At 42.1% G+C, this 25,434-nt stretch overlaps 1 protein-coding gene across 1 annotated transcript in view; it reads right to left on the reverse strand.

The window, feature by feature from the left end:
• Positions 1–25,434, reverse strand: part of si:ch211-130m23.3 (uncharacterized protein LOC558547 homolog) — a 53,599-nt gene that overhangs the window by 28,111 nt on the left and 54 nt on the right. The window contains exons 1-4 of the mRNA XM_041042538.1: positions 25,385–25,434; positions 3,863–3,935; positions 883–944; positions 455–539 (exon numbers count right to left, since the gene is read on the reverse strand). The exon at positions 25,385–25,434 is cut by the window's right edge and continues 54 nt beyond it. Of these exons, the coding sequence (XP_040898472.1) occupies positions 455–539; positions 883–944; positions 3,863–3,935; positions 25,385–25,434 (270 nt within the window). The remainder of the gene's footprint in view (positions 1–454; positions 540–882; positions 945–3,862; positions 3,936–25,384) is intronic.

The following is a 25,434-nucleotide window of genomic DNA, read 5'->3' on the forward strand; positions in this document are numbered from 1 at the left end:
ATCGTTCAGCCCTAGAATATACTTTTTCAAAAGTCTGTTCATTTTAAAACCCTGTTTCCCAACGTCTCTTCTTTGCCACTTTTCATCAAAAAGTCTTCATCTGTCAGAGTTAGAGTCAGAGTTACACTATGTGATTTTGGCCGTCTGCACATTCACATGAAAGCATGAGCCAAACACACAAAAAAAGTGACCTGCAATAAAATCTGTTATTGTAAAAAGAAGCAGATGAAAAAACATTTCCTAATAATGATTTTGGCAAATTTTGCTGGATTATTTCACAACTGCATGGCTGTATATTTTGTACCTCTTTAATCAAACTATTATTTATTTCATAACGTGTCATCAGTTTATTTTTTTTATTTAATACTGCATCTCTCAGCATGGACTGCTGCGTTAATCTGTGAGTGCCATAGCTCCAGAGAGAGCAAGAATGGCTCCTTCAGCGCAAACTCACGTAGTCATGAAAGGCCTTGGCCTCGCTGGAGTGTTCACATGTGTCTCTCCTCTCAGGAGCTGCACAGTACAGGTCCCAGAAAACACTGCAACAAACAGAGAAGCAGTCAGAGAGGAGTATTATGACAAAAGAGAAACACTGAAGCCTGATGGATAAAAACTAATAGTCCATTTTAGAGGCAGAGTAATCCAGCATCATGGCAATAAGTATGATTCTATTATCAAAAATGCAATAGATGGCTTTAGGTGCTTTAGTCTGTTGCAATTTGTAAACAGCAAACTGAGGAAGAGCTTTTGGGAACAATTAATGAGATGATGATAAAGGAGAAGGAGGAAGAATTATCGTTTTATTCAATAATGTCAGAGAGGAAAATAAACAGCATGTAGAGGAATGTAACCTGAATCATTACACAACACAAAAACACTCACCACCACCATGAGTGGAGGAACCCCGGAGGTTCTCCTAATGTGATGTTCTTCTCCCATCGGATCTAGATAGAGAGAGAGAGAGAGACTGAGATGCTTCAGAAATATATTAAGTATTAAAACTCGCCTGAATTACTTGCTTTACAAGACTGGAGAGGGTGCATGGGAATTCCTATAATACATGCCATTATGTAATTATATTATGTAATTATATTCTCATGAATTCACAAGTGGATACGTGAGTCTGTGTGCCTGAAAACACGTCTATTCATGAGTGTGTGAAAATGTTTGTATGTGTGTTCACTGTGTCAGGAGCCTGAGGTCAGAGACATGTACCAGCCTGAGGAGCCCAGTCAAGCCTTTGTTACAACCCACACACCCTTTGGTCGGCTCCTCGCCCACATTGTCTGTCCTTATGTCTCCAATGAGTTTCATTCACTCTTTCCTTCTTTCTGACATGGGGCTGTAGTAAGGGCCATACTGTGGATATAAGAGTTTGGATGGTTTCTTCCTTTTTATTTTTATTTTACACATTCATTAAGCTGCATGTTTATCTTCTCTAATGTAAGCTGCAAATGTTACTTCCAAGGCTAGGAGAACTTTTTACTAGCACTAGCACTTTGTCGTATTGATCCAATATGTGAACCCGAGCAAACTGATATATCATCATATATATATCTGAAATTATAAAGTATTTCCACATGTACCATTAAATAGGAAACAATGCAAGAACGGAAAGCTTGAGGTTGAGTTCCAACAAAGGGCGTGAGGGAAGAAGATTTCAAACACCGTTTGACCGCTTGACAAGCACCTTCAGCTGAAGTGTTCTGACACCTTAACACGTTGGTCAAGGTCAGTCACTAACACGAGCGCTGACATCGCCCACAGTAGGGACGATTTATGTTCGCACACAGTGTCACCGTCTGAACAGCAGCTGTGGGCAGCAGTCGGACTACTGCTATCAGGCTATGATGGTATTGTTTAGTCTGCCTCTCCCCTCTATAAACAGACTCACACTCCTTCTCTCTGTTTTCAAGTGATGTCATGTTCATCGTTTTAATTTCCCTCGCTGAAATGTTTTATATGGGTAAAAGAATCAGACTATTGTACCACCTGCTCTGTTAGCAGCGTGAACAAGCGCTGAAATAACAGGAAAAAGTGAATCACTGCACTTTCAATCAGACCGTCCTGACCTCAGCTGCAGATCAGACTCAGTGACTTTTAGAAAGAATGTCTTGCTTTGAAGTTTTTTTTTCTTTTTTTTTTTTGGGTGGTGGGGAATCAGGAACCGCTGTGTTTATCCCACATGCTTTCATTCTAAGTTAGCAGTTCTAATAAAGACATCGGTTCACTTGAAACATTATAGGCAGCAGGCAATTTCCATATACACCATGACAGAGATGGATTTACTCCCTCATATTTGCTCAAATGGTACAAAAGATGCAGAATGGGCATGACTTCCCTCATTTCTCGCATTTAATTGGCTGTAGCTCTGTCCAAACAAAACTGCAGACAGTTCACGTCAGGACACTTTTTAGCGTGCTCTTTTAGCCCCCCCATCCCACCTTCATCTGGAAGGAGTCGAAAAAACATAACACTGACTGCGCCCGCATATCCTGTCGTCTTGCAGTCTGCACTCCCGAGAGGTTCATTCATTCATTTACCTTCACCATGCTATAGCGAGATCCCTTTAGCATGATTATTGGCAGATGTAGGCTGTGTGATGCAGGGGTTGCTCTCATTGCACTGAGGACTGAGATTTAAAAAAGCCCTACCATCAGAGTTTTCTTTCTAACCATTCAAACACCTTTGTATTCTTGCTGTCCTGTTTTTGTCTCCTCATGTACCCTGTTAAGGTTTAAGTGTACTTTTGTTATTACAGTCTGAGCTCAGTGTAGTTTGACAGCTTCTTGCTGCCTGCTCCTCTGAGCTGTCTGTCTGTGATTTGGTAATTATGTTTAGGTATTCGGGTCTGATTCGTGATTCGTCTTTCCTGGCTCTTGTTTCCTGAGCCTGAGGATACACTGTAAACAGATGTGAATGATAAAAAGTGGATAACAGGCCTTTAAAACCATGTTTTGCTCCACCCCACTATTCCAGCAAGAGCTACATTATGGTGTAATGTTTACCCAGTGTCCGTGTGTGCGTGCATATGTGTGCATGTGTATTGTATACAAGCAGCTCTGTTTATACTTGTTGCACTCTTAGCTAATGCATTCCCACACTTGAACATGACACCGCCTATCCTTTTCATCTCTCACATCTGCGGAAGAGAGAGCAAGTGATATGGCAGAGAGGAAAGGGTGTCGGAGAGAAACAGAGAGAGAGAGAGAGCGAGAGGTGTGTGTATGCGCATGTGCACAAACACACACTAAGTCAGAGTGATGAGAATTGGTGCCAGCTGATGATGTAACCTTTTCCATCCCCCTCTCTTTGTTCTCCTCTTCCTCTGGCCGATGTACAACAAGCCTCTAGCCACTGTCTCCTACATTGTAATTTACCGTCATTTAAGGCAAAGCACCAGAATCAGCTGACCTCATTTTCACCCCCTCACCTTTTTACCTCCGCAGAATTACAGTGAAGACATGTGAGGCAGAGAAGTGCAGAGACAGATTGATCAAGAAGAGAGTGGAGAGATCAGAAAGAAGGAGAAAGAAGAAGAAAAAAAGGGACAAGAATAAGATTGATGGTGATGGACAGAGACAGAGCTGCTGATCAGAGATGATGTCAGTCGAAGACAACAGCTCCATACTAAGCATCGTAACTCTCCTAGTGCTCCGGGTCCAGTCCCACTGAATGCAACACTGATGTTAAAAAGCCTATTTGCTGCTACTAACCTGTTGGCTTGGCACCGTAAGGTCGTGGCTAATTCAATTAGCTGCTACACTTAGTGGACACAACATGTGAGGGTCAGCTCATTCTTCAGAGTGGACACATAAAGTATGTGGCCTGTTCTCACACAGACAAATACAACACGACTTACCTCTGAGAGAAAGGTCTGTGCTGACTTCTGTGCTCCTACATGCAGCAGGTACTCGTAAACATACAGAGCTAACCTGCACAGAAAAATAAAGAACACAGTGGGAGGAAGTGGGTCAGTGTGTTCATTCGGATCCAAACAGTCAACAACAGATTAGAGAGGCTGGTGGAAAAAAAAGAATAAAACAGACCAGAAGAGAAGAGGCAAACGAATGTACAATAAGAGAGAGAGAGAGAGAATTTGAAATGCTTCATCCATCTCATGTATCCCCAACTTTGACCTTTTTAGAGTTTCACAACTTTCTCATTAATGTTTTCCGGCCATTTCTGTCCAACTTTGGGGCCAGAAAACAACTGCTCTGGGACCTTAGATAATTATACTTCCTACTCCATATTTCAGATAAATCCATACTAAAAAGGGAGTTTCTCCCAGGATTGCCTAAAAATAAAAGATGAAGGAGCCTACGCATGGAAACGTATTGCCAAGCAGCTCCAGGATACAGTGATGTGTAGTGATGTGTGAGGGCATCATAGGCCGTTACAAATCTCATGAGAATCAGAAAGACACACACCAGCTTAGGAGAACTAATCATTTCCCGAATACCAAACAACAGGCAGGGCACCCTTCTAAGCCATCTGAAATTCACCCAAAGTTCTGCTTAATCTAAAACCCACCTGTTTGAAGAACAAACAACATGGTGATAAGAGTATGCTTGGTGTGACTACACCGTGAAACACCTCACACTCATGCCACAAGCTCTCCATGGACTTCCTCCCATGGCTTTGATCATAGTAAGAATTAATTACAGGCTTGATTTGTTAATCAATTCTCCTCCCAGTGTGTCTGTGCTGGTACTAACAGCAACTAAGGGGGGGGGGGGGGGGGGGGTTCCTGATGATCTACTGGTCTATAAATACAAGATAAACACTGATCCACAGGAGATCAATAGCAGATCACACTAACTCTGAACAGCACCCTGTGGATTTAGAGAGAGAATCCAGCATAACAATGTATATTCACTGTACAGGGCTCTGAATAATGAGAGGTTTCTCCTGGATTTAGCAAAAAAGGGCAATGAGCATGTGCATTTGTGGCTGATCCACACATTTCCTTCAAAAATCAATATCAACTAGGTCGGGGGCTGACTGGTCTGATTCGTAAGGTGCTCGAAAATTCTTTCCAAGAAATTCTTGTTTTTATATCCCTGTAGATGTTCTGTGTATATATTTAGCCATATCAGAAAATACATGTCAGTGTACTGAGGTGTAATAGGACCTCAAGTGTGTTAATTTAGCAATTTCTGGTAAATGAATTAAATTATTATTATCAAGTCAGAAAACTGTGAAAATGCCCATGATAATCTCCCAAAGCTCATGGTGACATACTATAAGTGCTAATTTTGTCTGATCGAAACTCCAAAAGATCCACAGTTTACTATTAAATTTGACAAAGAAAAGAGTCACTGGAACTAATGCATGTTTGGTATTATTATTATTAGGTTATTATTATTATTATTATTATTATAAAATTGTTGTAGATTTATTTGCTGTTAAGCAACAAATTGATCGACTGACATGTAGACATGTAGACAGAGAAAAGTAAAGTTGAAGCATGATGCAGCACAAGCTTTGACCTGGAGCTTGATGTGTCTGTGTGTGTGTTTGTCTGTACATGTTGATGACTGTGTATCGTCAGGCGTGAAAGATGGTCGCGCCGGGACAGCAGCTGTCCTAGAACCCCCCCCCGCTGAAAGCTGCTACCAGCCTCCTGTAGCCGATCCAGACTCCTCTTATATCGAGGTAAAAATAAACTCCCCAGACAGCCGTGTCTGCCTGTCTGAAGATGATGGACTGCACACCTTTCTGCTCAGCACACAGGTACTCTGTGCCCCCCCCGCCCCCTCACTCCCTCTCCTCCATTTTCATCTCTCTTCCTCATCACTTTCATCCTCCCCTCTTCCTCTCTCTATGTGCCTTTTCCTGCGCTGCTTTCCTTTTTCACTCTTTTTCGTAAGAGCCCATGTTTGTTTAATGATGAAAGGATGAAGGGAACCTCTCCCCCTATGTCATTCTCTCCCTCTTTCCATCCCCTCCTCTCCCCGTCCCCCACGTGGCCTGGCAGTAATGTTTAACCAAAGAGATAGAGACAGAACGTTTCACAGGGACAAGGTTAACGGAACAATGAGAGGCTTGACAAAACTCTTGACACCTCGACAACTGAGCATGAATAAAAGATGCTCTCATTTTTTTTCCCAGGCACTGTACAACTCTGAACGTTTCTAGAAACAAACTTGTTCAGTCGCTCTGTTCTGCATCGTTTTCCTGTCAACCTGTTTAAATCTATCACCTCCCCTGTGAACTCTTGTGTCAGCTACAGCTGCATCAGTATAGAACTATTTATTAACACTGAAAGATCTCATGTGCAGAGGGGTTGAGACGACTTTCCCAGGGAAAGTATCTGAGATGAACACATTCACAGCAATGACGACGGGCCTGATTGGCTACATGAACAAATTCTTTGTATCCGTGGGAATAAATAAAGAAACGAAAGCTTGTCCCCAGCATGCACTGGCCTGTATCCAGTCAGCTGTGTGTTACCACACAGAAATGCAGCCTCACTTGGTAGCTGCCTTTGAGGCAGGATGACAGGTTTGACCTATGATTGATTTTGCAGGAGCTCTAAGATGCAACCTTTGGCCCTGATGTAGAGAAAGGGTCGAAGAAAGAGAGGAAACTAAAAAAAGGTGGGTGGATGAGGGCAGCGGTGGGGGGAAAGGTGTTTCAAGTACAAGAAAGAAAAACATTAGAGGGTATCAGAGGTGAGCAGACTAATGCAAGTTTTGGAGAAGAGATGAAAGGTAAGAAAAAAACTGAAGGATGTCTTAATTCATTCACTGCTCCTGACCTTAAACACAGCAGTTTAAATGCAATGATGCTTGCAAAAATACACACACAGATCAGACTTTAACCACTCCTCTCTCCCTCTCCCTCCTATCTCTTTTTTATTTAACACACACCAACAGAAGGCAGAGTTGAAACAGGACTGATAAGCAGACAGCAGAGCAACAGATGAAGCCACTTTGTTAGCATTCGATATCTATTGAACTTTAACTCAAAACTACTAATTTCCTCAAAGACGGGTGATAGGCTTTGAAAAACACTAAACCCCCCTCGCGTTGCTCTCTCATTGTTCAGTTACCACTTGTTCAGCTGAGCCTCCCGCTGATAAAGAGCACCCAACTATGTGGAACTCAACTGACTGACAGAGTCAAAATACAGAGGGGAGATAAGGGTTGAGGATTAGAGGATGGGGAGACCGTTCAAGGTTAAAAATCCTCTAAATTTGACACAGTGAAAGCATTACAAAGACTCTCCTGTCATTAAATAAACTGTCACTTTAAATAATCTCTGCATTAGAATTTGAGGTAAAAGTGCTCGACGTGAGGCAGCCAATGCATTTATAATGTTTTTGAGTCCATATTAGTTCATTTCACATTAAAGCTCTTTTGGTGTTTGCCCTTGCTGTCGGACATACACCAGAAAATTGAAGAGATTTTTTATTTCCGACCTGTCTACCCTGGCAATTTGTGTTGTAAATAAGAACCACTTTACATTAATCACAACTGCAAGCAGGATGATTGAAGAGATCAGCTGCCTCCCACTTTGCTTCCTCTACCTGTGTGCTAAACTCTGTGTGTGTGTGTGTGTGTGCGTGTGCGTGTGTGTGTGTGTGTGTGTGTGTGAGTGGGTAGAAGTGGAGAAGGTGGGGCAGAGAAGGGGAACTTTAAGATCCACACCTGACCCCTTTCTCCTTCAAATTCAAGTGGTTTTGTCTTCTGTGAGTCACATTTAATTAAATTCATATTTGGAGTCGACCCTGATTCCTGTCTGCCTCCGTAAATCTGCACAAGACCAGACAGCCAGTGAGCTTGAACAGTCAGAGACTGAGCTTAGCTTAATGAAGGCAGCAGGCAGAAACAGTGACCAGCTTCTGTGTTGCCTTGTTACAGAGAGGGGAGAGCAGGGAGAGGAGAGCATCGCCGAGCTCAACCGCAAGCTCGGCTTAAAGCAAAGACGTGAACCTCTTTTCACAAGATCAGCATTTACTAGAGACCAGTAGATCGCTGCTAATCAATTTACTGCCATGGTGATCAAAGTCTGGCAGAGCTTCAAATCACAACAGACAATGGCTTCAGTGATTGGATTTGCCTGTTATAGATTAGCTCCAGATTATTTCACCCTTGTTAAAGATGAAATGGAAAAGTGATTATACTTCTGATCTGAATCGGCATGTTAATTGACATGTTTACAAGACTTGCTACTATGCTGACACAGCCTAATAACGTATATTTGATCAGGAAAAAACAAATTAAATGTTAAGTATGTGAAAAGAGAAGTAACAGAATCCTAAGTAGATTCTTGCCAGTAAACATGCCATCCCCATTAATGATGCACAAGTCACCTCCTCAGCGGATTTGTAACAATTGCAATACAGCAGCAATACCTCGCTCCAACAGTATGTTAGCTGAATATAGCATTTCTCTATAGCACATTATTAGGAAAAAAAACTGTCTGGTCGCAATTTTCTTCTTGTAGCTGCATATATTTTTTTCTGTTAAAGCTGCATCTGGAGATATTTTTCCATAAAAAAATACACTAATCTTGTCTTATCTGACACAGAGTAGAGATGCTAGCGTTTCACCCCCCCCCCCCCCCCCACTCTGAGTAGGATGCCATAAATTTGCCGTCTTTGACCAAATTAAATTCTGGCGTTGGGTGTGGGCAGTGGAAGGAAATTGTCTCTACCCACAGGAAGTGATGAGTATACTCTCTCCCAAACAGCATTTAGAGAGTGGTGTGGTCAGAGAAAGACGTCTTGCCCCCTTTCGTACTCTGTATGTAATGATCACAGGCTGTAAACTGCACAGCAGTCAGTGTGTGCCACCCTTTTACTTCACTGATGCAAAATCAGATGAGTTCTGGTCATTGGAACCTGCATAAATTTTATTTTTTAACAGTTTCTTATTTACACCACCAACAGACAGGATTAACATAAGCATTCATTTGGAGTCATGTTTTTGATGAATGCAGCTCCTTTTAGCTCAAGTTTGCTCTCCACCAACTCTTGAGGGGAAACATTTGGTTCTTTAGCAGTCCAGTGCTCCATGGCACACACCAGGCAGTTGTTAATAAATGCCAAAAGTTAAATGGCATTGAAAATGTAGTAAAATTTTTGTAACTGACTACCTGGATTGTGTGAGCGAGAAAAAGAGAGTGTATTGTATTGAGAAACGGAATCCAAGTCTGTGCACTGCTTCAGCGATTATATTAATGGAAAAACAGTTGCAGACTACAGTCTCTGGCTGGTGTTAACCAGGGATTAACCTGCCATGTCTTGTATGAATGGGTCAAACAAAGGTTGAACACATGTTCAGCAGACTGCATTATACACAGACTTTCTATAATGAACAATACTGTTAAGATACCTTTCATTCTCTGACAATTGACTTCTTAGGTGTAACTTGATAGACAAATAAATGAAGGGAAAATGAAAACAAACAGCCAGAGCCTGAACCCTCTCCATTTCCACCATGGAGGAAAATTACAGAAAGAGAGAGAATATAAGAGAAAGAGAGCGATGGGGTGACAGGAGCGTGGCAGACAGAGAGATGAAAGGTTCTGGGGAAGAGAGGAAAGTGAAGAGGGGGGATTAGAGACAGAAAAAATGGCAGCTGGGTAGGATGGAGGTGATGGGTGCTAGCGGATGAGCCCCGAGATGAATACTCGTGAGATCTGTAAACTTTCATATTCTAATGTTGAGGATTCTCACTGAGTGTGTCTCAGTTAGCCAAGCACCCTGCTGTGACCTCCTTCTGCAAATTAACACAAAACCCCGCAACAAAAACAGTCAGGCTGAACTAGACTCGATTCCTAACATTCTCTGAGAGGAAAAAAACAAATGACTACACGCTGTGCTGAAAACGTAACATACAGAAAGGACAGAATGAAAGATGCATAGGCATACTATGCCTCAGAGTATGCACTGAATTTCATTATATTTTCATAAATGAATTTCAATGAGTTCTGTGTGAGAGGTAATAACAATGGCAAAGTAATCCTCGATTGAACTAAGTCACAGTCAGGAAGTTGAAATACTGTAATTATCTCCTGGATATGCTTACCTACTACAAAAGACTAAATTACCGCCTTAAATTTCTGCTGTGTGTGTTCACAGCAAAGAATAATGTTGGTAAAAGTGACACTGTGAAGTATCTACTGAGAGCTATAGTGTCTTTGAAGCACTTTGCTTTCAAGCGAATGGAATACTTAACAGAATAATAGAGCAATAAGGAGAAATAAAGTCACTCCTTCAAATTTCCAATGGATGAAAAAGCTGTAAAAAATTACATTAGATTAGACGAGCATTTAACTCCAGTTTGGTAAAAGTCATAATGTTTAGTTTTCAGTCCTGTGCTTTTATTTTATCATGTAGTTAATCAGATTTACCATTCAGTGTCTTTCAGTCAGCATAGGTGAGGATCTACTTGTGCCTTTTTGCTAATGCTAATTGTTTGGTAAATGTCATGATTTTTCTGTTTACCGTGTTACATAATTTGGCAACACATATGACTGATGCAATACAGGCAGTGACAGCAGTAATCGCAAGTGCAAAGGCAGCTACCCAGTTCAAAACTGAGCCATATCAAGCTGAATTACAATTAACAACGTGCATCTGCTTTGTCAGAGGTCAGTCCTCATTACAACAAGTCAGGTAGGTAGATACACAAAAGCCAGATGGTTTCTTTCAACACCTTGAACGATTCTGGATTTTTGAGGCTGAAACTGATATCAAAATGTGTGAGTTTTAAAAATCTGATATACCGGCCTGATAATTTGGCATTTCTGTATGGCAATTTCTTCCAATATATTGGCCTGGTTGATTTATCAGTATAGCTTTAACATATGGGTATTTACACTGCTGGGTTATGTAATTGTATTCTATGTTGTGTTTTTGTTTTTTTGTCCAACCCCTTTATACTAATCAAGTATGGCTCATCATCATATGGTTGTTTACAGAGGTTTACTCCTTTTTGTTTGTGTCCTTGCTCACCGACCACACTGTCCTTTTGTGATAGCTACACCTCACCAGGTCACAAGATCAACACAGACCCCTGTCTTTGACTCAGAGGTAAGATCATCAACATTATCGTCGTCATCAAGCCAGTGTCTACAGAGACATCTTGAACTCGCCAATCAAGCCTCCTAAAGACCGTCATCAAACAGAAGCCACCTGTGGATGAGGAGAGCGTTGGCAGCTTGGGCCCCAGACTCTGGGCGAGAATAGAGAAGGACCCCGCCATAAAAGGGAGCGCCAACGATCAAACTGCTGCCCCTGCTGAGGACAGCCCTGTATGTGACAGCCAAACACTTTCCCTGATTAATCAAGCCTAGCAGCGGGGCTTTATGTGCCATTAAGAGGCTTGCTAAATGACTTCACTTCATTCATTAAAGTGGAGCATCCTCTGCGGGTCTGCTTGCCAGACACAGACAGACAGACAGACAGACAGACAGACAGACAGACAGACAGACAGACAGACAGACAGACAGACAAGTGAAAGCTGTGAGAGGGATGCTGGTGGGGGCAGCGATGAGGGTGGCGGGGGCACTGAGGCAAGATAAACAACGACAAATATAGACCCATTACAATGCTGAATAATTCATCTTATATGCAGGGCTTCATGAAAACAACAGAGGGAAAAAAAACAACAGCCCAAACAACCATGGGGATTATGGAGCCTTTATACAGTGAAGAGCATCTTCAAAACATGGCTATTTATGCACACACCTTGTCTGAGAAAGGTGCAGCGACAGGATCATAGACAAATCACTTTATATGGAAAATCAGGCTCCAGTGGACTAATCCCTGATGCATTTTCATTAGGCAAAAGTATAGTTTTAATGAATCTGTGCAGGGGAGCTGGACAGCTAGGTGCCAGTGGATTAATTGTTTGAAAGCGTGTTAGCTGCCTACAGTGGCTGCTTTGTTTGAGTTATTATTTTAACTCTTCAACGAGCATACAATTCACACATACGCAAATGGGGATACCTACAGTAAAACTCATACACAATGTTTAAAAGAGGCACAGAGAAAAAGCCAGAAAAGAGAGAGATCATGAAATGCAAAGGCAATGATACACATTGATAGTACTGAGGGAAGGACAAAGATAAAGGTAATTTACCAGTCAACACAGAGATAAAGCTGTAGAGATGGAGAGAAAGATAAAGAGATAAAGATTAGCAGCAACAAGAGGACTGGAGGGTAGAGAGGAAGAGAAGGAGCAAGGAGAGAGAAGAAGGGGGGGCAGAAAGAGGAATGGAGAGAGACAGAGAGAGGAGGGAGAGAGTAAATGATTAATGAAAGGAGCTGGGAAGCGCAGTGAGGGGAGGTCAGGACGGCGCAGAAGAGGAGTGATGCTGCAAGCCTGTGAGCAAACCTGAAAAGGACAACATTATGAACAGGCCTGCTGCTGTCACACACCTTTATCAGGGTGGATCTCTGAGAGGGATTGAGCTGGTATTAGGCTGACGCATCCCTTTAATTCAACATTAGCACGAGTGGAACTGAACCCGACTTGCAAACACTTTATAGGAATAGGAGGCTGAATCGCAGCAGGCAAAAGCACTTTTTCCCCCTTTTAATTTATAAAGACAAAAACTAGTTGGTCATTATGCCTTTGAGATGTTTTGTGTTGTCATTTACCCAATAGAGCGTGATCATATAAAACCCGCATGTTGACAGAGTTTCTATTATCATGCTGAAGAAATAAGCTATCATCAAACATTGAGATGATTTATTACTTAAATGTGAGATAAGACTGTACAGAGACTTCCATTAAATTCCTTCAACTTCTTGCCATCTCTCAGTCAAATACATGCCTTCAATTAATCCCCAACTGGCAGTGTGCTCTGGCTCTATTGCTGGCTGCTCGCTGATGCATTTCTAATTGGTATTTTTGCTGATGGTCACAAGTTAAATCTATATTCTCCATTACCCTTCCACGGCATCCCCTGGGGTCCCTCTAATGGCTCCTGCTAAAGGCAGAGCACTTGAATCGAGATATTCATATAAAGTATATTCTATGACTGGCCTCTGCGTAGACTTCAGTTGCAAGTTGGGCGCGTAGTTGAGAGTTGGGAGGAGCAGTGAAAAGTTTGCTCCAGCTTTGAAGATTAACAAAACGGGTGTCACAATCCCGCATGGAAACAGCCTGAGGAGAGACATTCATAGTCAAATAAACTGTGTTTTATCTGCTCGTGTTCCCCATTTTGTCTCCACTGAGATGGTCTCACACGCTGCTTTGTTGAGCAAATGTTTATCGTAGCCTTTATCCCTCTCACTTCCACAACACATAGTAAAGCCCTTAGTGGAGCTTTGGCTGGGTCCCAGGCCCGAATGCTCCAACACCAGCTTGGCAAATAGCAGTGTAGCCTGTGCTGGCTAAGAACATTCAGGTTGAACGGTGCTGGCCAGCTTCAGAAATGTGTGAGAGGCTGACTGGCAGCACAAATAAAATCTCTATGACATTATGCAGGTGGCCTGATAAATGCTGTCACATGAGTTAATAGCACTCCAGGGATAATGATGTTGACACGCAGCATCATACTGTCTGTCCTGCAATCAGCTGACAAAAACGAAAGGAAATGTTTGTGATATTTGTCACATGATAAAGAGATAAAACTGTACATGTGGCTGCAAAAAGTGAAGCGGCTCTGACTTACATTCCTCCTGCAAAGAGAGGAATTTGCCAGCAGAAAGATGAAATGTCATGCCTAAAAGTATAAGTCAAAAGAATGAAGCTCATATCCTGACAGAGAGGAAGAGTCCTGCATTCTTTGGCTCACCTCAGAGTAGACCTTGTGTTTACCTTTCATTAACTAAAGATCCCAGAATCCTCCACTCCCCCTCCCCACCCTTGGGACAGTCCAATACATGGTGAAAATAAATGCTGTACAACATGCACTTGAAAGACAAATTTTAAAGCGACAAAGACTATAATGTTTGAGTTAGAAATTGTCTTAGAGTTTTTATCTACATTACTGAGCTGTATGTATCTTACCAGTGGTTTTGACCAATGGTTAAAAGCCTGGAAAGTATCTCATTTGTAGTAAAAAAGTAAAAAAAACAAAACAAAGCAAACAAACAAACAAAAAAAACAAAACAAAACAAAAATAAACAGCAAACATTAGTTGATTTTTGTGGAGTGAATAATCAGTCATCTAGAGTGCACTACAGAGTTGCTGATATGTGATATACAGTGGGTACAGAAAGTATTCAGACCCCCTTAAATTTTTCACATTGCAGCCATTTGCTAAAATCATTTAAGTTCATTTTTTTCCTCATTAATGTACACACAGCACCCCATATTGACAGAGAAACACGAAATTGTTGAAATTTTTGCAGGTTTATTAAAAAAGAAAAACTGAAATATCACACGGCCATAAGTATTCAGACCCTTTGCTGTGACCCTCATATATTTAACTCAGGTGCTGTCCATTTCTTCTGATCATCCTTGAGATGGTTCTACACCTTCATTGGAGTCCAGCTGTGTTTGATTATACTGATTGGACTTGATTAGGAAGGCCACACACCTGTCTATATAAGACCTTACAGCTCACAGTGCATGTCAGAGCAAATGAGAATCATGAGGTCAAAGGAACTGCCTGAAGAGCTCAGAGACAGAATTGTGGCAAGGCACAAATCTGACCAAGGTTACAAAAAAATTTCTGCTGCACTTAAGGTTCCTAAGAGCACAGTGACCTCCATAATCCTTAAATGGAAGACGTTTGGGATGACCAGAACCCTTCCTAGAGCTGACCGTCCGGCCAAACTGAGCAATTGGGGGAGAAGAGCCTTGGTGAGAGAGGTAAAGAAAAACCCAAAGATCACTGTGGCTGAGCTCCAGAGATGCAGTCGGGAGATGGGAGAAAATTCTAGAAAGCCAACCATCACTGCAGCCCTCCACCAGTCGGGGCTTTATGGCAGAGTGGCCCGAAGGAAGCCTCTCCTCAGTGCAGGACACATGAAAGCCTGCATGGAGTTTGCTAAAAACACCTGGTCAAAAGGGTGCTTCTACTAAATACTGAGCAAAGGGTCTGAATACTTATGGCTGTGTGATATTTCAGTTTTTCTTTTTTAATAAATCTGCAAAAATTTCAACAATTTTGTGTTTCTCTGTCAATATGGGGTGCTGTGTGTACATTGAGGAAAAAAATGAACTTAAATGATTTTAGCAAATGGCTGCAATATATCAGAGTGAAAAATTTAAAGGGGTCTGAATACTTTCCGTACCCACTGTATGCTGTTTTGATCTATAATGAAGAAGGAGAATAACGCATGAGAGAAAAACACAAACTCTGCTTTAACCCGAGCTACAAGACAAAGGCTGATAACAGCCAGCTTATCAAGATAATATAACCACAAGTCCAACTGTAGCTGCAAACCCCCACCCAGTGTTGTAAGTACAGCACACACTGTGTTCCCCATAGGCTACACCCAAAACTGGTTATCATCAAATTTGTGGAGCATGAAAAAAATAGTATAAAGTCAAACAGAAAGTAAAACTTGCAAACATGCAAACAAAATAACATGTATGCATCAGTCCGATGAACTGGATTAGTTATCAGTGTCGATACAGACCTGATAACTGATAACTATTGATAAATTCATCATTTTTCTTTGTGTTATTGTATCAGTGAAAAAAACTGACTGTGGGTTCAGTGGATGGTGTGTACCAGAATATACTGACTGACTGGTGGCAGCTCCAGCAGGATACACTCCCCCACTCGCATCTTGAAAACAGCAAATTAGTGCAGCTGCAATTAAGACTCGAACAGACAATACAATAAAAAGGAAGCACCCTACCACCACCGCCACCACCCACCCCTGCCTGATACAGGCACAATCAGACAAAGTGAAACAGTTCTTGTTCTGTCAGCAGTGCAAAGACTCTACTGTCTCACAGAGCAGACAACAATACCCAGGGCTGAGATAACAGGAAATGCCAGCTTATCAGAGAGAGGAAGAAGAAAGAGATGGGGAGCGAGCATGATGGGTAGGCTCACTGTTTACCAACAACCTAACTGAGCAAAAATCCAGTTGCGTCCTTTATATAAAAATCCGTTATTTACACATAAGTTTCAGCCGGTGAAAAATTTCTACAAGTAAAATTTGTTTGCAGAACATGTAAAGTGGATAAATCAAATAAAAGCAGAGCCAAATCCATCAATTTCTTAATATGAGTTCCATTTCATTGGCTTTGATTTGTTTAGATTGAGTCACCTCTCGTGGGGAGTTTGTTTAATTTCACAGCTGAAAGAACACCAATGATTTTTAGGAGTGTTTTCCTTGTTCAACTTTCTCTACAAGCTATTACAGTAAATCTTGAATGCAACACAGCCATAAAGCCCAGAATATTAAACTGCTGTTTACAGAGAGAACTTAGAGTTTGATGGCAACACTTAGCAATCATACAAAGTTAATTACTGTATTCTTTTAGTCTAAACTAAAAAAAGTCTATTTTTAACAGTTTCTCAGGAAGATGAGAGTTCAAAGGGTTGTGACTATACAGGCTACAGGCTACACTGAGCAGTTGCAAATGTAACCAAAAAAAAAAACAAAACAACTCCAGCCCTGTGTACTCCGTGTCCAAAATAACACATATGCTATAGATATGCTGGGGAGATGACTGAAGGGCTGCACCCAATTTCTGTTCTCCAAATTTTTTGTCTATCCTCGCTGACAGAAATGGGGTGCAGCCCCTCAGTCATCTCCCCTGCATGTCCATGTAACTTACTCAAAGCCAGAATCATATCACTGTGTGCAGTTTTATTCAGCAGTTTTTGTTTTATTTGATGACCATCTTTCTTTCTCTTTTATACAAATGCTCTGCTTTCTTTTCTCTCACTTGGGCACACAAACACAGTAGTGCTAAGGTGTTTCCTCGCCTAAATGAGCTTTGCCGACGCTCCCTGTCGTACAGTATTCAGGACCTGGAATGTGACAGCCTGGGACCCGGTCCTCTCTGGCCAGCTCCGCAGACCGTCCAGCGGCGCACCGTCATTGTTCAGCTCACACAATGCAACATTCCACAATCAGCAGCAACTCCAACAAAACCAGAGGGAGAAGGAGACGACTGGGAGGACACCACTGCTCTAATCTTATAGGATTAGAATTCCTTTCTACAGGGCTCTAATAGGCCTCTATTCTTTTGAACAACAAAGCTTCGAGATGAGATAAAAAAACTGATACAGATGAAGGCAATCTAAAGCAATTTGGGGAAGAATGTGAGGCTATTAAGGCCTGCACAGAGGCTCTGGAGGAAGTATAAATGAATGACTAACCATTTAGAGAAATACATCTTGCTGCAACATAAAGTTGTACAAATTAGCAGTAAAATTTATGCACCGAGATGTCTGTAAATGAATAATACCATTTAATAAAAAGAAAAAAAAAACACACATACACACGCCTAGTAAAGACAAAAAACATGTACAAGTTGTACATTTTCCAACACATCCTGCTGAACAGCTTCACTGTTGCCCTGCTCTGCATCTGCTTCTCTATGGTTCAGAAATGGCATTAAGTAGACCTTAAAAAGTCAAGAACTCTGTGTCAGCAATTTAAATCCTAAGCGAGGGGGATATACTGCTGTGCATTCAAGGGGGAGAAAATGTCATTGTGGACTTCATAAGGATCAGTGGACAGACAGCTTGTGTGTGGTCATGTAGGGACAGTGCATTTATGGAGAATTAAAGTGAAGAACTCTGACTTAACTTTACCAAACAGACAGGGGACAATTGAGAGCAAGACGCAGAAGAGCGGAGGGCTATGCAGAGAGGAGGAGCAGCAAAAGAAAAGTGTGTTTGCATGTGCAGGAGAGAGTGAGAGGGATACAGAGAGAAAGTGTCTGAAGCAGTTCCTAAGCCTGGCCGTCACGCATGCTTAACCTTGCGCTAGCGCCTGTGCGATGCGGCTTGCATATCAATGATGGAGGAATATCAGCAGAGAGGCCTCCAACCAACCTCCACTATACTCGGCAGGCAGGGGAAGCACAGCAGCATCTGCAGTTACACTATGACACAACAGCAAGGCAAGTTACACTAGTGAGCACAAGAGCAGCAGCACTCATACTGTAAAAGTGAATGTGACACAGCGCAAACACGCTGATAAAAATTGGGGAAAAGATTATAAATATACACAACTGTAGGGGTGATATAAATAAACGAGGATGCTAAATTAATTCTGACAAAAATGCTTGAAATGTAAAAACTCTCTTCCACTGAGCCTATAGGTGGTAAGTGTTGTTTCCACCACTTTCCACAGCCTTTACTTTTGGCTGCAGCTCTCAGGTTACAGGAAACGCTTTGAGGGAGAGCGTCCCTACCGTGCTGTGGTTTGGAGCAAAGCTGTGCATATTTGGTGTCACCACGGGCAACAAAAAACTTCCTGACAAAACCACAAGTGCTACCACTAACAACATGAACAAAGCCTGGCAGCATGGATTGTAGTTTCCAGTCATGGTCGGCAAAGCATACCATGAAATTCCCCCCTCTCTGCGTCGTGTCTCATACTCATCCACAGTGCACTCATCTGAATCCTCCACCCCCCAAATGTCAGTATCTCAATCCCATAGACAAACCTGATGCACTACAACTATTGCAGAGAGGAGGAGTGGGTTCCTCCACAAGAAGAGAAGAGAAGAGAAGAGAAGAGAAGAGAAGAGAAGAGAAGAGAAGAGAAGAGAAGAGAAGAGAAAGATATGATGTGTTGGTGTGTTTCTAATTAAAACAGAAGCATTCAGGGACACCCATGGGGTCCTAAGGGACCAGCGCCGGGTGATAAACTCACTCATCCGTACCCTCCATCTTTTGAGGGGAGTGATAAAAGACTTTCAGGATGCTGTGCCCTCTCCTCCTCTCTTCCCCTCCTTTTCCCACGTGCTATCTGATGCCGACGGAGGCCTTTTGTCACATCGATCCTTCCCAAGGACCCCAAGGTGTCCTGTGAGGGTGCCTTCTACAGGGTCCTGTCTGTTGATTGACACGTCACCCCTTTTTTCGCCTGCGTCGATCAGAGGCTGTCTCCCCCCGCCTCACACAGCTCAATAAGAGGCTGCTGCTTTGATAGCAGTTCTGTGGCAAGTTACATCTCTGGCAGCAGGGATAAGAGAGAGACTAGGAGGGATGCCAGCAGATAAAAGAGGACTTTTAACAGCCTCTATGTGTTTAGCAGGTTAAAAAGTGTTTTCTATCAGAGCCTTGTCAAACTGTCATCATCACTTTTTTTTTTTTGAAGACAGCTGTGTGTAACCAGAAAGAAAAAAAAAAACAGAAATCAGAGGCAACGTTTCTTTTCTGGTTTTCTTGTAATCCCAGGCTGATGCTAATCTAAACTGCTGTGAGGATTAAATACACTGTCAGCAGTTTTAAGTCGACGTCTTTCACTGACCGTCAGTGTTGGTGAAAGACAACAATAGAGAGCGGTGACAGTTTTCTGGGTTCTCGCAGTTGTTCGCAAGTGTCCCGTGAGAGCTGGAGAGGCTATTAGCTGTATAATGATCACTGGATGTTGTAGTTCACATTCACGCAGGCAGCATGACAGACAGATGGAGGTTGATTTTGAGGGATGAAACATATGGGGAAAGTGCTGTAAGCAGACAGCTCAGATGGGCTTACAGACTTCTACACGTAGTATGCTCTCCATTGACCCAAAGCACCAAAAAGAGGATACAGACACACACCCACACATAATCATGCTCTTTTATATTGTTCTTTGTTGACTTAAACAGGGAGGAGCAGCTTGAGACCAGCTATGTGGGTCTTATGTATAATGGGGGTGAGGGGTTTCTCATCTGGGTTTTTTACTCCGTCACTGGATGTAAGCCAACAGAACCAGGTGTGGCCACTTACCACTGTAAGTGAACCACAGAGAGGGTGAGATGTGCGCAGAGTGCAGAGGCCCGACATGCTGCCATTATGGAGCATTAGACCACGAGGTTCAGCAGGATATCACCTGACCTTGTCCGACCTGGACACAAAAACTCTTCCTTTCCTTTTTTGGCTTTCTTTCATTCACTCCTTCTTTTCCATTTTTAAATTTCTTAACTGTTGAACTTGTGTTGAATTTTAAATTTGTTTTCCCAGCATTCAAGTTTGAAGCTCATTTTCCACACTCAGCCTCTCACTTTACCCGCCAAGCTGACCAGCAACATATGTTTATCCTCTGGCTACATTCTTTTGTTCATGCTCTAACAAATGATCTTTCTTTCTCTTTCTGCTAATGAGTGTGCCTCTGTCATTTCTCAAGGACACTGAAATGCAGAAAGAAAAAACTCATCAATTACATTCATCAGGTGGCAGCTGGCAAAAACAAAATCAGACTCCCTGCCCTGCCGAGGCAAGGCACTGAGAGCATACAGTGTGTGTGTGTGTGTGTCTGTGCGTGTGCGTGTGTGTGCATGTGAGATACTGCTCTATTTTTATTGTAGTTCTCCTGTAACGTGACTCACTGTCAGAACCAGAGTGGCAGCCTGAATTGCTTCTGTCGGATAAACACTCCCAGCATGCATTGCTATGCCTCAGTCTGCGCAATGCTGCATTGGCAGCCTCCTGGCAGGATTCTGAGGTGTCTAGGTTCAGAAGTAGCTGTGTGTGTGTGTGTGTGTGTGTGTGTGTGTGTGTGTGTGTGTGTGTGTGTGTGTGTGTGTGTGTGTGTGTGTGTGTGTGTGTGTGTGTGTGTGTGCAGAATGATGATCCTTAAAGCACCAGAAATGCTTGAGTCTGCACCAGACTGATGGCTGCCACCCGAACTACAGATTGAACAACAATGACATTTAATGATAGTTGGATATTTAACAACTCTGCTTTTACAGTTTGTGCTTATTAATATCATGTGTCAAAAACAAATAAAAACACAACACAGATATACGCTGTATGAGTCTGTGAGAGAAATGGAGAGGAGGGAGAAGACTTGCAAGCATGTGTTTGGATTTTAGGCAGAGTTTGTTCCATGATTAACTACATGCACAGAAAAGGGAAAAAAAGGAATGTGTACTATGTGCTGCAATGCAACTCACTCAGGACCACAATCCCAGAACTATGTGGAATGTGTCCTCTAACTGCCAGTGACTGAAACCTACACTCGTTGAACAACTGCAGTACACAGTCAGTGGTCGTGTAGTGTCACTACGAATCAAAATCAAGTGCAGACCGTAACACAGGTAGAGCCAGAGAGGGAGAGCGAGAGAGAAGAGACCTGAACAGTGCTGCTGTCTGAGACCCACGGAGAGAGTGTTCACTAAAGGCACATATGTATAGAAACTGCCTCAGATTTTCTATAATCCTGAAACACACACAAACACACAGAGGTGATGTACAAGGAAAACATATAAAAGAATATGAGCATGTCAGGACTTTATTAAAAAAAACTCAGTGAGATATAAAATACTACAGACATTTTCTGGATTCTGAGTTGTAGCTCCAGTTGTGCAACTCACATCTCTGTCATCTTAAACTTTAAAGGATCAGTTTGCCCAAATCATAAAATACTTTTTTTTTCTCACCTACCACCACTGGTATCTAGCCATGCAGACAGTTTTATGTGCAGAAGTCCCTGTTACTCAGTATAATCCACAGACCTTTCTGCAAACAGAGGGACTATTTTTCCTTTGAAGAAATAGTCCCAATCAAAACTATAGCGGGCTATGTCAGGGACATTGTTTCTTGACAGACATGTTTCTGTTGAGTCCTGAAAATGTCATTTTTGCAGCTTTGAGCATCACGTTGCCACTGCAATATTTTCAGAAGCGGATATTTCACAATTGTGGCAAAACCAACTGGAACTATCTGCGAGGCGTGATACCATTAGGGGTAAATGGGACAATATGTTTATGTTTATTTATGTAGTTTGGGTAGACCGATCCTTTAAAACATCTTTTTCTTATGCATCTGTTTCTCTTTATTTCCATATCCTCCTCTGTGAAGGATACAGATTAAATAAAGGAAATCAATAAGTGATCACAGCTTTAGCCACATCTTCAGTGCACTTCATTAAATGTGTTTCTAATATTTTGCGCAGTCAGTATTTCCTTACCATGTAATCTATGTTGTAAATGATACACAACCTGGAGAAATGTCAGGTAAATGATCCTAAATGTAACGATTTAAGGTAAATTATGCACTAAATGTCCACTTCGGGGCTAATTCCCTTTGGTGTATTCTAATGTAATATATATATAATAACATACAGGATACAACATAGATCAAAGACGTTATATGCAAGACAGTAGGTGGCAATCAGAAAGTGTGGACACAGAGACAGTAAGTGTCCACACAGTTTTTCATTAGAGAGAAAATGAGGCTTCCTTTATTTTGTTTGGTGATCTCAGGCAGATTCTGCACAGTATTTAATGTGGAGTCTTTCAAAAGAAGTGCTACATTCTCTGACTCTCTCCTGAAGCAAGATTTTTATCATGCTATATAACATTTTATCTCCAAGTGTGCAAACTGCAAAACCACCAGATAAACATTTAGGAATCTGCAATTTTATAAAGCACTGGGGAGGCATAAAAGTATGCTCCAAAAATGCATCTGAAGGAGGGACACACCACACAAATCAGATGCTCACTGCACACACACACGCCAGTGATCGGAGCTGCACAGAGGTCAGTTGCATTTAGGGCTCCTCTACTTCTACACGGGCGAGACGCCAGAGTCCTCTGTCTGCGGGGGTCCATTCTGAGGTCAATACTACAAGACTGTAAACTAATGATCCAGCAAATTCCCTCAGTCCTGCTCTCTCCCCTCCTCCTTCTTCCCCTCAATCTGTTGTTGCCCTCTGTCTCTCCCACTCTCTGATCCCCCGCTGTGCTGCAGAAATGAGAAACAACTGAAGCTTCGGCAGCGCTGGGCCCGCTCTGCTTCTCTGATACACACCACTGATAAACAAGGCTGCTTGTTAAGAGACAAATGAAACTCTGCCTTGCTTGATTTTTGCCTTTCACTGCCTTTTCATCTGACGTCTTCTTGACACCCAGTCCTTTCTTTTGTCGTGGCCTTGGCAGTAACAGTAACAACGAAACATCACTCTTGCCTTGAAATGTAAACAGATAACAAATTGATCTGCAACAACATGGAAGTCTAAATTGAATACAATGTCAAACAGCAAGATATAAAAAGTTTTGTGTCTGCAAGAAAGAACTCGCCTAGTTTGATCTAAGAGACACCTTGTTTCCTATACAGAACAGGCATGTATATGATTGGCTGTTAAATAAATTAATAAATAAATAAATAAATAAAAGATGAATCCCTGATATTATCAGAAAATACCACAGTAGATGGTTCATTTATTATAAAGAAACGTGGCATTTGTGGCTGAAATGTTAAAAGTCATGCTCAACAGCACAAAAGTATTATTTTAATCACACAAAGTCAAACACCCATGCATGTTAAACTTCCAGTGTAGCTCAGAAAATGTGGGTCTTTACCTATGAAAGAACATGTCTGTTACATTTATGAACAATGTTTCGGTAGATGTTTCCTTTAAGGGCAGTAGGTAATCCACTTATAGGCCACATTAACACAGCATGTCTGAAAATGTGAACTGAAGTCTCCTCATCACAGGTAGAACAAAGTGTCAGGGGTCTTCTGCACTACTACACTTCAACGAAGTAAGTATCTGCTATGTTTTTACCAAAAAGATAATCACCTACATGCATTCACACACACACACACACACACACACACACACACACACACACACACACACACACACACACACACACACACACACACACATGCACGTGCGCTTACATGTGTTCACACAGAATATCTTCCAGGCCTGAAGGAAGCTTTCCATCTCTGCCTCTGTCAGTGCATGGGATAAGGCAGCGATAGAACCACATTGCTCAGTCCCATCCTCTTCATATCGATTGGGGATAAAGAATGGGGCTCAAGGGATGGAGCCCAACACTCAATCACACTGTTGACAAACATGAGCGAACTGGATTCAAAAGACACAATAAATGAGCAGCAGTAGCTGGGAGTTGAGGTGAGATCATTAATCTAGTCTTTTGTGGACATCTTGCCAGAATAAATAACCTTAAAGGACTCTCATAGGGGGCAACAAGTGAAAAATACAAGTTACATGCAATGCAGTGTAACTTTATCACTGTACAGTTATGTCATACCATAACTCTCTCCTTCTCTGTCAGTAGGAGAGGTCCTAACCACAGGAGAAGACTGACTGTAAATGTTTTTGTCAGTTCACAGTTGAAGGCATATCATCAATAGATACATGCCCCTCCTTCACAGTGGGAGCTGATCTATGATCCCTGCTCACTGACCATCTGACCCTGGGAGCCCAAAATGTACTGAGCAGCCATGTCTCTCTGCACCTAGTTTTGGAACAGTTGGTTTACACAAGCAGATTGCATTTATGAGTTGTATCTTATGTGCATATATATAAGTTCAGGTATTTGTAGCAGCCTGGTTGGATATAATAATTCTGATATAACTATATTTCACAGTCACTGACTTATCCATCTGCAAAACTGTCTTAATTCTACAATGTAAAACCATTGGTGTGATGAAGGAAAATCCTAATTAGCTCTGTTTTACGACCTCTGTCAGTGGGCACAAAGCGCAACACAGTCATAACAAGCATTTCCATTTAAAAACCGCGTGTCTTTCCTTGCTGGTATATAAAACTGAAATTTCTCTACATGAAAATCGGGCTCGCCTGTTCCTGCTTCGCTAAATGTGGAGACAAGATGACTGTCTGCTGTCACAAGTCTAATGTGCTGTAGCGGTGACTGGACTCACGGAGCGTGGCATTCAAACGCAACACTGTCTCTTGGTTTAAAAAAAAAAAAAAAAAGAAGCGACACCTCAAAAACGCACAGCGGCTTGCGAGCAGTCAAATGCGTGGACTTCGTTGCCGCTTCCACAGCCTACAGACCATCGCCAATTTCTAGTTTTGCTCCGCATGTTTACAAAACTGCTTCAGTGTTACCAAGCCGGAACATCTGAATGCACGTGTAAAATAAAAATACACGTAAACCAATGCAAAATCATAAATGAATGTTCAACACGAATAACCAGCTCGAAATTAAATGAAATAGACAACAAGCAGGGAAAAAAACTGCCTAGACATCACAAGAGAAGGATCTTGCTGGATTCAGAATAAAAAGCTGAAATTAACCGGTTCAAGCAGAAACTATGTGTGAAATCCAACCCTGCTTCATCTAACAACAGCGAAAAGAAAAACCCGCTGACAAAATGTCTATCTTCCTTCAAATAAATGAAGCAGTCAACTTTCCAAGCCTTGCAGAGCGCTGAGCAGAGAGCCCCATGCCGCTGAGTGTAGCGCCGTGCGCCCTCCCCTACCGCAGCTCCGTGTGTGACTGCCCCCGACCGCTCATGAACTTCCCTCACAGCCGCGGTTTCCTCCCCCATAAATAAAACTTACTTTTCTCTGGCTTGGCTGTCCGACGGCACGTTGCTACTCTTGCCTTTGGC

The sequence above is a fragment of the Toxotes jaculatrix genome, chromosome 7 (assembly GCF_017976425.1).
Source record: "Toxotes jaculatrix isolate fToxJac2 chromosome 7, fToxJac2.pri, whole genome shotgun sequence".
Lineage (NCBI taxonomy): Eukaryota > Metazoa > Chordata > Actinopteri > Toxotidae > Toxotes > Toxotes jaculatrix.